Below are 13,945 nucleotides of genomic sequence, written 5' to 3'. Positions count from 1 at the left end.
TGAGCAGTATATATTCAGCACATAGCAAGAGATGCAACAAATCATTAAATAAGTAAAACAGGAACCATATTATTCTACTGTTACAGTAATTCTATAAAGATGCTTGCACATATATACATGAAAGACTGATACTTTGCTAGTCTTTAAAAATAAATTTTTATTTAGCAAAAACTGCTGAAATAGTGAGTTCCATAAGAGCTATATTTAAATTTTTACCTAATTTTAGATGAATTGCTTCATTTGTACTACACTTGTACTCAGCCAATTTCTTTTCCATAGCAGAGAGACCTAGGGAAAAGAATTTTAAATCAGTTTTTGCCACAATATAAAAAGCACTTAAACAAATATTTTACTTACATATTATTTTATTTTAAATAAAAGCAAGGATATCAAGGAAGGAAACAAGCACCTTAAAAGATGGTCTAACAAGCACAACTCTTCACTATGATCTTGTAGTTCATATGTCATGTTTGTATTAGGCCATTTGTCCAAAAGAAATAAAATGTATGGTCAAAGAAGTATGCCTAATCAAATGGATTCTGTTTTTCTTTCAGGGATCAAATTTCTTACTGTGAAAGTGTGCACTTTCTACTGGTTTGAGCGTCATACCAGCACATGTTCAGGGCTACACTCCAAAAGTGGGTATTGTTTTGAGAGTATGTATGGAGATTCTCAGTCATCCAGATCATGGTTGTCTCAAAAGAGCTTTTTCAAAAGGCAACTGGACTATGTTTTTTCCTCTAGAGGAAGAAGACAATGTTTCGCTTCTCATCCAAGAAGCTTCATCAGTTCTAGCTGCATTATTTTTGGGGGGGGGGGGAGGGGGCGGCGTAATGGAAGGAAGGAACTAATGTCAGAACTAATCCTTCCATTCTCCTCCCCAATCCAGCCAGAATCGATGAAGCTTCTTGGATAAGAAGTGAAATGTCTTCTTCCTCAAGGGGAAAAACATAGTCCAGTTGCCTTTTGTTTTGATAGCAGTTCAGTGCCTCTGAGGTAAAAGTGCATCAAGCATTAGGGCTAGATAGAATTGGACTTGGCTGGTTATACAATCAATCCATCCCCATAGAAAATTTAGGGTAATTCTTTGTTCGCTTCCTCAAAATCCAATTTGTGAACAGATTGAAACTTCAGAGGTCTTATCACAATTATAGGAAAATTCTTCAACTTTATCTGGCTTCATAAACTGGCAAACCACTCTGGCAATAATAGACACCATATTCTGAGGATCACTGCCACAAAGCAAGGGGCAAGACCCAGTTTTCCTCTCCAGATTCCTTACAGATGCATTGTACTTTTAGAAGCTCAACAAATTGGGAGAGACTATACTTTTACTTATGCATTTCAGGCTGGAGAAAGATAGTTGTCCTTTCATTAGTTTCATTACAAGACCGTTAAATTGAAGATATAGTACAGTACATCGTCTTCCTCAGTTATTAGAAATCCTATGCCTAGACGCTGAAGACTTCATCTTGCCCAGTTAACTCAGAATTTCAACCTCAGCAATCACAAGTCGGTTCTACTACTGGTTTATTCCACAGTGGAATAAAGTAACTCAGGGACTGAAGACTTAACTATTTATATACTCCACTAACAGATTTATTTATAATTCATCCTATATTAGGCTAGAAAATTGACATAAATGTACTTGAACAAATCTCAACCTGGTAATAGTTATTCACCACTATAACATATTATGCGATTGAGAATAGGATCTATTTTCAAGGACTGACAAAATAGCTACTGCATCTATGAATGATCCCTTAAAGCAGTGTTTCTTAGAGTGTGGTCCTAGGCTCCCCGAGAGTACCCCCAACTATGTTATGAGTCTGCGAATTCAACATTATTTGTCAGATATTGTTTTACATTTGCAAAAATGTAAAAGAGTTGCACTTTTCTTATTACTATTTTTAATTTGTTAAAATAGTTTATGAAAAGTATTTGTTAATTTAATACTTTATTTTGATACTCAATAAATATTGTAGGAATGTGTCAATTTTAACAGTTAATGTGGTAAATATCAATAAATATAACCAATACCAACAAAAGTTCTTTTGGGATCCTCAGTGTTAAGAAACACTGCTTTAACACAATAATATTTGTAGCAATTAAGAAACTGAAGCATAATACTGACTCTCAATCTATGACCATATAGACTTTTAAGTGATAATATCCTCTAGTTGTAATGTATCTTGTTTGTTGTATCTTATTCCTATGTAACATGAGATGCTATTCTGAGATTTAGTAAAGACATCTATCTAATACATTAAACTCAAAGGAAGTAAGGCCAATATTGCACTTAAAACTACTAGAAAAGAGAGCAGTCCAATTCTATTCTCTGATAATTATGCAATGTTCCTTTCATACAATTAATGAATAAAAGAGGCATGAACTGCTTCAGAACCTATACATATTAGTTCAAATTATTACAACACTGGCTGGCATCCTAAAAAAAGTGATTAAATCATAGAATGCATGAATTAAGACAAAACCTTAAACGCTCTCTGGTCCTCAGCATAGAAATTACTATTCCAGAAATATCGCTACCTAACATCTCCTTGAAAACTTATAAAAAGATACATGAACCACTATTCATTTGACTTAGTGTTGGAACAAATCGAATTTTGTAGCCTTATTCAGGTTTGTGACATTTGCTGTAACTTCACCCATGCCAGAAGTTAGTTACTTATGTTTCAGAGCAACTTTCTGCACCGTGGATTTCTCAGAGGCTTTGGCCTCCAACTCCCATTCTGACTACCAGGTATAGAGACTAGCTGACAAAATGCTGCAGCAACTCAAAATATCTGGAAAGATCTGTGTCACTGCAAATTACATTTTTAGCTTCAATCTCAGTGATTTTTTTCAACATTTTCTTCCTCCCGGTGAGAATGAAGACAGAAACAAGGTAGAGGTGCAAAAGTCAGTGTCTCAGTGTTATATCCCAATGTCCCCGTCACTCATCAATTCCTGGCTGCAGGGACTTTGCAACACTCAGAGATCACCACCCTAGAAGGACTAGTTTTCTGTTCTAAAATCTAAAATATTTATAGATATGTAAAAGCACGTATCTTATAATTATTGCAGATTCTATAAGCTTTTCGTTTCCAAAAAGAGACAAAAACTTATGCCTAATGCTAGAACAGAGTTTATAATATAATAAGTTTCAAAGAACATAAGCAGGAGAATTACAGGGTTTTTGAGGAACAGGAGTTTCCCAAATTACACTGAGGTGCTGAGATATATTTATTGTCAAATACTTGTTTTGTTCTTCAACTTAATGAAATTCAGATGTATTAAACTGCCAACTGCCATAATGGAGTGTGAGAGTACCAGTATGAGAAAAACTGTGTTAGAGTAATATGCTCCGATATTTTCAAACATGATACCCACATTTAGTGGTTATTTACTTGGGGAATCCTCTTTGTTTAAGATAATGATGTGACAGTCACACCATGGTTGCCCATTTTGGCTCAGTCTACTATTCTGCAACAGCTTAAAAGGTAGGGGCTATAACAGTGGTGGGTTGCCCCCGGTTCGCATCGGTTCTATAGAACTGGTAGTTAAACCGGTGGGAGGCTCTGCCTACTGACCCTGACGTCATCAAAACGCAGAAGCTTCTGCGCTTGCACAGAAGAGTGCGTGGCCCTGCTGCGAACCGGTAATAAAGGTAAGTAGAACCCACACCTGGCCTATAATATTCTGTAGTTTACACCAGGTTTATCCAAAGTGGTTGACATCAATCTCCAAGGGAAACAATCTAAGGGGGTGATGTTATAATTATTCATAGGGCTATTGAAGTAATATTTGCTAAATTATTTTCACATCATGAATACATGGAGGTCGACGAACAATCTGAAACTTCATGAGGGGGTCGATGAGCTGAAGAGTTTAATGCTTTACATTAACCGTGCAACCTCATTACAGGTAATCCTTGACTTATAACCACAATTGAGCCCAAAATTTCTCTTGTTAAATGAGAAATTTGTTAAGTGAGTTTTGCCCCATTTTACAACTTTTCTGGTCACCTTTGTTCACTGAATCACTGCCGTTGTTAAAGCGAGTCATGTTTAACAACTGCCGTTGTTAAAGCCTTGTTAAGTGAATCGATTTCCCCATTGACTCTGCTTGTCCGAGGGTTGCAATAGGTGATTGCATGACCCCGGGCCACTGCGGCCATCATAAATATGAACCAGTTGCCAAGCGTCCAAATTTTGATTACGTGACCATAGGGACACTGCAAAGGTTGTTAACTGTGAAAAACGGTCCCAAGTCACTTTTTTCCAGTTGCTGTTGCAACTTCGGTTACTAAATGAACTGTTGTAAATCGAGGACTACCTGTACTAATCAACCACGGGTCCACTCCACGGGAATAACCCTGAAGCACACCCCTTTCTCCTCCGAATCGTTTGTGAACTGACGATCTTCAAAGCGAGTTGAGAAACAGCCACGAACAGGAGGACAAGACAAGCCCTCCCCGTTTCCATCAGCGGGGACGGTTCTCCTTCCCTTTCCCCGCGGCAGAAAGAGCCCTTTCCCGCCCAGCAGAGCTTTCCGGGACGGCAGGTTAAGAGTCGAAACCGGGTGGGCTTCCCCGCTCATCACCTGCCAGACTCTGGCTTGGAAACCTCTCTCGCCGAGAGTGCACCGAGCGGACACCGGAGACCCGGGTCTCCAACCCGCCCCGTTTTTGCGCCCGGAGGGACCTTCCTTACCCGCCATTTCCCAAACGGCGGCGGCCTCGGCGCCAGCGAAGTCAACAGACCCAGCCAAACTGAGCGAATCAAGCCGCGCGCCCACACGCCGGAAATGACATGCTCGGGGGGGGGAGGGGGAGGGAGAAAAGAATTGCCCTTCCGCTCGTTCGGCGCTAAAGGGACCGGAGCGACGACCGCGGGGTTTTTTTTTTTTCCCCACACGCACGCGCAGTTTGGACATCCTTCCCCTCTCCTCTCCATTATTGCTGGCCTTTCCCTTCAGAAAAAGGATAGCGCTTCGGGATAGCCCCGCCCAATTCGATCTTTCAACCAGTCTTTTTCCGAGGAAATTTCCAGCGCCAGAACTTGTCATTTTTCGTACTTCTCATTCTGCTTCAATAGTAGTGACACCTTCTTATATTATTATACCGTAAAGTTTAGGTGTGTTATAAATACGGTAAATCTCTATGGAGATTCTCAGTCATCCAGATCCCAAAGGTGCTTTTTTCCCCCCCAGTAGGCAAACTGGACTTTCTTGTTTTTATTTAAATATAAATTTATATATCTATAAATACGGTAACACAGATTGCAAAAAGAAGGAATTCTATGTATGTGCATGCATATATATTTATCAGGGGTGAAATACAGCAGGTTCTGACAGGTTCTGGAGAACCGGTAGCAGAAATTTTGAGCAGTTTGGAGAACCAGCAAATGCCACCTCCGGCTGGCCCAGAGTGGGGTGGGAATGGAGATTTTGCAATATCCTTCCCCTGGAGTGGGGTGGGAATGGAGATTTTGCAATATCCTTCCCTGGAGTGGGGTGGGAATGGAGATTTTGCAATATCCTTCCCCTGGAGTGGGGTGGGAATGGAGATTTTGCAATATCTTTTCCCCAGGAATGGGGAGGGAATGGGGATTTTGCAGTATCCTTTTCCAGCCACGCCCACCAAGCCACACCCACAGAATCAGTAGTAAAAAAAAATGGATTTCACCACTGATATTTATGTACACTCAGAGTGGCCCTGATTTCCTCTGGGTTATTTAACTTAACTGACTGCTTAATAGTTGCTCAAGAGGCACTTGGCTTCACAAGCAGGATTCTGCCTCAGCTCTCTTCATCCTGGGGGACAAGCTCATTATATAGCCCCAACTTGTTCTGCTAGATTGCGCAGAATCCCTTTCTGAAACAGAAACCAATCATGGTGATGTTTCTGGTACAAACTATGGCTAAGCAAGAAATTGAGATTTTGGAGTTCTTTGAAGTGTTGGATAGTTGCTGGCATCTATTGCTCACCAACGTTGTTGTCTTCCTGTCTTTAGTGGCATCATTGACTTTTTCGTATTTTTTGGCATCTAGATGCTTTTACCTGTACTGACAGTCTTTGACTTACAACAGTTCATTTAGTGATTGAAGTTACAACAGCACTGAAAAAAGTAACCGTTTTTCACATTTACAATCATTGCACGCACACACACACACACACACACAATCATTGCTGCATCCCAATGGTCACATGATCAAAATTCAGATGTTTGGCAACTGAGTCATATTTATAATGATTGCATTGTCTTGAAGTCATGTGATCCCCTTTTGTGACCTTTTGCCGAGCAAAATCAATGGGGAAGCCAGATTCACTTAACAACCGTGTTACTAATTTAACAACTGCAGTGATTCATTTAACAACTGTGGCAAGAGAGGTTGTAAAATGGGGCAAAACTCATTTAACAAATGTCTCACTTAGCAACAGAAATTTTAGGCCCCAAATTTTAATTGTCATCAGTTGAGGGCTACCTGTAATGAGATATTAACTGGTAAGGGATTGTAGCTCTACGTCAGGGGTGTCAAACTTGCAGCGTCATGGCAACGTTACATGACGTATCGTGACTTTTCCCCCCTTAGATAAACCAGCCATAGGCCTGGCCAGTGTGTGATGCACCTGGTCCACGGGCCGCAAGTTTCACAACCCTGCTCTAGGTATTGCCCTTGATAATGCTCAACTGTGTTTTCCTCCGCCATTAAGTGAAGTTTTTGGAACAGTTGACTCATATTTTAGTGGCTCACACTCCTGCACGTGTGAAGAGTAAAATATATGTTTCACCAGGTGCTGACTGAAGATGCCCAGTTGCAGGTATCAAAATCCAGAACTCCTCAGATGGGAGATGTGAATTATGACAGCAATCCATAGTCACCCAACTTTGAGGCTAAGAAGCATAGGGCGAATAGTCTGATAAACTGTGCAAGGGCAAGAAAAACAAATGCTGGAATTAAACTTCCATGTCCATAGAAAACAACCAATTGTTTTAGTGCCGTGATGGCAAACCTATGGCACGCGTGCCACATGTGGCACACGGAGCCATATCTGTGGGTACGCGAGCGTTGCCCTAGCTCAGCTCCGGTGTGCACGTGTGCACCAGCCAGCTGATTTTCAGGGCGTCTGTCCCACCAGAAGTTCGGAAACAGGCCATTTCCGGCCTCTGGAGGGCCTCCGGGGGGGGGAGACCGTTTTCGCCCTCCCCAGGCTCCAGAGGCTTTTTTGGAGCGTGGGGAGGGCGAAAAACGGCCTACCTGGCCCACTGTGCCATCACGTGCCAAAAGTGGGGAGAGTGGGGGGGGCCTTTGTGCATGCACGGGGTGGGGCGCATTGAATTATGGGTGTGGGCACGTGCACACATGACCCCCCCATGCTCCCCCCGTTTTTGGCATGCGACGGCAAAAAGGTTAGTCATCAGGGCCGGATTTAGATGAAAAGATGCCCTAGGCTATTCCACTTATGAGGCCCTTTCACCAGTGGTGGGATTCATTTTTTTTAACAACAGGTTCTGTGGGCGTGGCTTAGTTGGGGGTGTGGCTTGGCAATCATGTGACTGGGTAGGCGTGGCTAGCTGGTCACGTGACTGTGTAGGCGTGGGTAGCTCATCATGTGACCGGGTGGGCGTGGCTATGTGCATAGGGACTACTCAGAGGGCTGAAAAAAGTCATTTCTGACTGGGCCTCGCACTTTTGACCGGTCCTTACACTTATGACCATCTTCACATTTATGCCTGTGCAACTTTCTTAACAACCATGTCACTCATTTCACAACTGCTTCTCTTCACCATGGTGACAAGATAGGGCAAAAACGTAAAATGTGAGGACAGTCGTAAGTTCGAGGACTGGTCAAAAGTGCGAGGACCAGTCAGAAATAACTTTTTCAGCCCTCTGAGTAGTCCATATGCATAAAAGGATACAGCAATAGAGAGGGATGAAGGAAGGGAAGGGAAATTAGAGTAGGAGGGAGGGTAAGAGAGGGAGGAAGAGAGGAGGAGAAGGAGAAAGGAAGAGGAAGTAGGGAGGAGAAGAAGAGGGGGAGGAAGAGAAAGTAAGAAGGAAAGAAAAGAGAGAGGTGGTAGGTTTGAGGAGAAAGATTGCTGTACAATAAAAAAGATGAAAGGGAAGAAAGCCAACCCCAAACAAATATAAAGATATTAAGATAAAGAATGAATTGTTAAACTTTAAAGAATAAAAGAGAACAAATATGAATAAATAACAATAATTAGAAACACACATACAAACATACAATGTATTTTCTTTAAACAGAGTATTTGGCCGGTTCACAAATTTAAACAGTGTTTAGTCATTTCAATTAAATTTACAATTTCTATATTTCCTTTTTGCCCTAGTTATTCCTCATCTATTTTTGTAAAAAACCAATATTACCCTTCATCCTCATCTCTAATCTTAATCAAATTCAATTTTTCCCTTCTATTCTATATTATACCCCTTCCCATTGTCATCTATTTTTATATCCATCCTCACATTGGTTAATTATGTAATATTAGTTGTTTAATATAAATTCAACATTTTAATATAAATCAATTAGTTATATAACTACCTTTTTTTGTATATTAATCAATATGAACATGAATATTCCAATTATTTCCATGCAATCCAATTTCTTACAAATCAATTAATTATATTTACCAATAATAATAAACCAAATAATTTCCCCCATATATTCCTCCAAACCACAACTTAACCATTTCTGCTTTCAGAAATATACAATTAATAGTATCTCAATTATTACAATTCCCTAGTTAAATAGAGCTTTTTTTCTTTTGTGTTTTAAAATCCTGAACTCTCCCTCTTTTTCCCTAAATTTCCCATTGTTTGCATCTACCTTTTTTGGTGAAGAAAAAGAAAAGAATTCTGTCTGCCTAATTTTCCAACCTTGCAGCAACAGCAAAGCAGTTTCACTTTCGTTTCTCAGCACAGCTAGGGGAAAAAAAACCAGCACTCTTTGCACCGAAGCAGAAGAGCCCTGAGCAAAACAGCTGAGACAAATCAGCTGAGAGCCGGGAGGCCAATTAGTCTATGCTGAAGCTCTGTGGGCCAATAAAATTACAAAAAAACCACCGAACCCTTTGTTAAATTGCTGGCTCCCCCGCCCCTCGCCCACCACTATTTATTGGCAATAAATAGTGGCGCAGAGGGGCAGGGCAAGCCAGCAATTTAACAAAGGGTTCGGCTGCACCACTGGCTCTAGGGCGGCCCTTTGAAGCCCCGCGGCAAGAATTTGAAGTTTTTTTTTCCTCTAGCCATCGGAGGCAGCAATAGATGGGGAGTGGGCGGGGTAAGCGAACAGCCGGCGATCCAACAGAGCAGAGAGTGAGGGTGAGTGAAGGCGTGGAAGCTGCTTTCTCCATCCTGCTCTCTTGCGTCCGGAGCCGGTGGGGAACCACGTGGCAGCCCACGTGGATCCCAGGCAGCGGAACTCAGGCTAGGGAAGGGGTGGGCAATTGTGGCTCTTTTACAACCTGTGGCCTTCAACTCCCAGAATTCCTGAGACAGCCAAGCTGCATCAGGAATTCTGGAAGTTGAAGTCCACAGGTTGTAAAAGAGCCACAATTGCCTACCCCTGGCTACGGTAGGCTGGCACCGCGCAGGTGGGAGGCGAGGGGCCTCCCAGAACCCCCAGAATCCCACCACTGTGTAGGCCCCTCTTGATCTTGAGGCCCTAGGCTGAAGCCTAGTTAGCCTATAGGAAAATCCGGCCCTGTTAGTCATCACTGTTTTAGTGACTTCTTTTTACTATGTAATAGAGATTCTTATCTAACAATGCCAAATGTCAGAGAGCCTTAAACTGAATATACAGTATATGAAGCTAGAGCCTAGGAAAGTCATGCTGAGTCAAATGTCTGCGAAATTGTGTCAAAGTCTTAATGATCCTGTCATTTTGATAGTCTTATCTTCCATTACTATTCAAATATTACTTTACAATGTGAATAATGGCTACCAACTTCCTGGGAACTATTATTAACCGTTGATTAAGTTGTAAGCATCAATATTAGACTCAGAAAGCTATCAAAGTGAACCAACTAGCTCAGACCATGGATCTATTAACCCAAAAGCAGATAAAATCAGCTAACTCCATAAGAGGTGAGTCACCCACTGTGGGAGCACAAGCTTATTCTGCAGCTGCTACCAGAGCAGTTACCACTGTAATTCCTACAACCCTCTCGATATCAAGTGTTTGCTTTGTTGCCAAATACATACAAAAATCTCAGCAAATTTACAGACCTTGTTCCTTTTTTGTCTGCAATTAGATTAAAATCTCTTGTCCAAAAAGTCCCCCCCACACACTGTAATTGAATGACTTGAAATCCTTGTTGCGATTATGGTGTGGGTACAGAAAACTGCAGTGATAACTCTTAACCATCATTTAGTAACCCCAATAAATTTGGTGGGAAATGGAGCACAAGGGAGCCAAAATGAATGAACATAATCAATTGCTATATGAAATTCAATGGTGGACAGAAATGTTTTTGTGGAGAAATGAGGAGGAAGAGCCAAATTTACTGCTTTCATTAATCAAAGTAAGCTCTAGAACTCCCTGAGATAAGAAGATTTTCTCAAGAGATCAGGTTTGGATAGGATTTGTGATAAACCTAATTGCTGTATAAGACTGAAGAAGCTGCAAAGTAGGTAACCTTTGAGTGAGGCTAATCCTGATTTGGGCAAAGGTGCTAATTTTGTAACAGTTGAGAGCTAACTTCAAGGATCCTTTTAAGCAAGTATCAGCCAGCCATGAAATTGTAAGAATCCAGTGCAGGAATTAGAATTCAATTAGAATTTAAGGCTTGCAAACCTTTGCTATCTAGTCATCCTGGTTTCCTTGCAAACTCAGACAGGCACCAGAATGTAACTTTTTTATTTTTTTATTTATCAATTTTATTTGATGCCTATCTCGTGGTTCAGGCAACCCTGAGCAGCTTAACCCTTAACAGATTCTTGGGTCACAGTCAGCTTCATAGAATGCAAATATATTTTCTTTAACATAAATGGTGTTTTGTTTGGTTTTTTTTTTTAAGTAATGTGCTGCAATTTGGCAGGTTCCTGAATGAAAAGCGATCCATTTCCCTCATGCTTCTATTACACTTCTGTGAGAAAAGAGAACAATAAATTTTCTGGAAGGATTAGTGGAGAGAGAGAAAAAGCAGGCCTTTTTTGAAGGTGACAATCACAGCTATACATTTGTATGTACAAGATCTAGATAGTTTCGTTTGTTTGTTTTTTTAGATGTTATACTACCATAAGTTCAGGGAAATCAGCAGATGTAACAGTCCAATTGGTTCCCTGGTTAAAGGCTTAGGAAATTAGCAAATATGACAAGAAGAGATAAGATTTTATGTCTCTAAAATCTCTGATGAAAGGCTACCAAAGACGTTTGAACAAAAGGTGCATTTCTGAAAAAATCCAAAATGACCAACAGTTTTATTGTCAAAAGACAGTATAAATCTTCTTCCTCCTGTCCCAAGGAGAAAATATTAACAATGTTCTCCTGAAAAATCATATCCTCAAACTCATATAGTGGATTTTGCTGTTGAAAATCTGCTTGTTTATAAAGTAAAAAAAAAAAAAGTGATTCCCTGCCCCCAAAGTGTCAATAGTTGAGGTTAATATAGGATGAGAAGTGGAAAAATACTGTAGTTGCAAAATCATGGCCGCAGGCATTTCATAAGGACTAAATTTATGTCAACATTTCCAACTGGAAATACCTGTGCAGTTGTGCACAAAAGCACGTGCTCTCGGGTTGCACACAGGCCAGCATACCTAAGACAGAAAGTCTTTAAAGGCTGACTCTCTTATAGTCAGGAAATGGTGGTATAGTACTGATGTGTGAAGATTTGGAAAACGGTTTGAAAAAGAGGATTCCAGGGAGTCAGAGATCCAAAGGAAGATATGCATAGATTTATATTGTAGTGTTCAGGGAGGACAAACCTCCTCCCCACAGAAATCTACAGCAGAGCATTGAAGGAGCATCTGAGACACATGGTGGATAATTTAGCTTGAAGCAGTGCCAAAGAACTGAAGGTCACCAAAGCAGAGAAAGCTTCATGAGAAGTTGGGAGAAGAGCGTAACTTGGTTATCCAAAAAGCTGAGACAAGTGGAGAACAGCAGTGCAAACAAGAATCAATTGCTGACCCCCATGCAGGAATAGCCCCAAAATCAGTCAGCCAATGAAACAGTCAAACCTACTAGTAGCTACTGATAATAAAGGGTGGTAGAAACAAGCTCATCTGGACAAACTTCTCTGGACTTACCCTTGGTGGAGGAAGGGATCTCCAAGAGTTGGTAGATATAGTAGGAGAGCAGGAGACTAATTCCAATACCCAGAGTAGCAAGGAATTCCAGTAGAAAGGAACAAACCATCCAAACCTCATCTTGAGCTAAGAGCACAGCAGACAAACAGAAAATGCTAAACTACTCTCTACATGGCAAGAGAGAAGAGAAAGATTTATTTGCCATTCTCAGATGTTTGGAAGTGGAAGAGAATCAACTTGTTGGAAACTTGCCAGGGCTGGTTAACTGGTAAAGTCTAAGACATTTTCTTTACATTATTTTGGACCTTCTGGCATTGGGCTCAATATCTGACTTAGTTCCATTTAATGTACAGTCAGAATATTTTATATATAAAGAGATGCATTTCTACAGATTTTCTAAAAGCAGAGTAAATTGGGGCTAAACAAAACTTCTGAAGAAATGTACTTCATTGTCTAGCAATTATGCTATCCAACACTGGAAGTTTTTAAGTGATTGGACAACCATTTGTCTGAAATGATGTAGGATTTTCTGCTTGAGCAATGGATTGGACTAGAAGACCTTCAAAGTCCCTTCCAATTCTGTTATTCTATTATCCTGTTATCTTTGTTGCTGAAAGTCCACTGTTTGAAAACAGAATCTCATAGAGGTCTTAATTTCAGTGTCGTCTCCTTCCAAGAAAACTCAAGGGTAGTACCTACTGGTTTAGACTTAGATGATAAGGAGCAGTAGAAGTGTCTGCACCAACTTGTTTATAGTTCTTGTTCAAAGCTTGGAATGACTTATCCTAGCATTTTTATCAACATGTGTTGAATAGCAGGGAGAACAAGCTGTAATCCTGTAGGGCATCATGGATCAATGGCTTGTATGTTGAAGAGTCATCATACCAGAAGGTCATCAGTTTAATGCAATCCCACTAGATCAGGATGTTAAACTCAAGGCTCAGGGGCTGGATCTGTAACCATTCTGGAAGTGGTTAATAATTGATTGAGAAAAAATTCCATCTTCACCCTATGTGCATCTTGTTCTCATCCTTGCCATATTGGTTAATAAGTATCAATGTTAAAATTTATCTAAAAATATTATTAAATATTTAATGTTTTATCTTGTTGTAAGCCACCTACATTTACCTCTTGGTGAAATGGATGGTATGTAAATTTAATAAGTAAAATGGAGCATAGGATGTGGCTCAAGTAATCCCAGTACATAACTTTAATAGAATCCCACACAAGGAATCTGCATATCTGAGGACAATCTTCCTTTCTGAACTTCTCACATCCTCAGGGCAACATCCTAACATGCACCTCAGGATCAAAGCCCAGGGTAGGAGCATTTCAATCTGCACAGGAAGGACAATTATCTTCTGACAGAGTCACTCAATAGAACCAGCACGTACATAATTCACATCTCCCAAACCCACACCAAGGATCAAGCCCCCTGTAAAACAAAGTTTCTGGACCCCATATCTGTGTAGCCTACCCCACAAAAAACATTTTTGCTTTTGGGAATAATTAAATCTCCTTTCTCCCAAACATACACACAAAAGAACAGAACATGGAAAGGACCAAACCATGATGCCTGGTTCCTGTGGAGATGGTTGGATTACATCTGACTTTGATAGTGGTGATTGGCTGGTAGTGGATGAATAAAGAATGATGTTAAGATCATAAA

At 40.6% G+C, this 13,945-nt stretch overlaps 1 protein-coding gene across 2 annotated transcripts in view; it reads right to left on the bottom strand.

Annotated features, from left to right (window-relative positions):
- Positions 1–4,956, bottom strand: part of HAT1 (histone acetyltransferase 1) — a 32,125-nt gene extending 27,169 nt beyond the window's left edge. The window contains exons 1-2 of one of the 2 annotated variants that reach the window (XM_034427314.3): positions 4,713–4,956; positions 217–288 (exon numbers count right to left, since the gene is read on the bottom strand). In XM_034427314.3, coding sequence (XP_034283205.2) covers positions 217–288; positions 4,713–4,935 — 295 coding nt within the window. In that variant the 5' untranslated portion in view covers positions 4,936–4,956. Of the gene's footprint in view, positions 1–216; positions 289–4,602 lie in introns of both variants that reach the window. The other variant, XM_087884832.1, reaches the window with a different exon arrangement.
- Between the last annotated feature and the right edge of the window lie 8,989 nt (positions 4,957–13,945).

The sequence above is a fragment of the Pantherophis guttatus genome, chromosome 1 (genome assembly GCF_059756535.1).
Source record: "Pantherophis guttatus breed Tessera chromosome 1, ASM5975653v1, whole genome shotgun sequence".
In the NCBI taxonomy this organism is placed as follows: domain Eukaryota; kingdom Metazoa; phylum Chordata; class Lepidosauria; order Squamata; family Colubridae; genus Pantherophis; species Pantherophis guttatus.
This window is presented reverse-complemented; position numbering and strand designations above follow the sequence as displayed.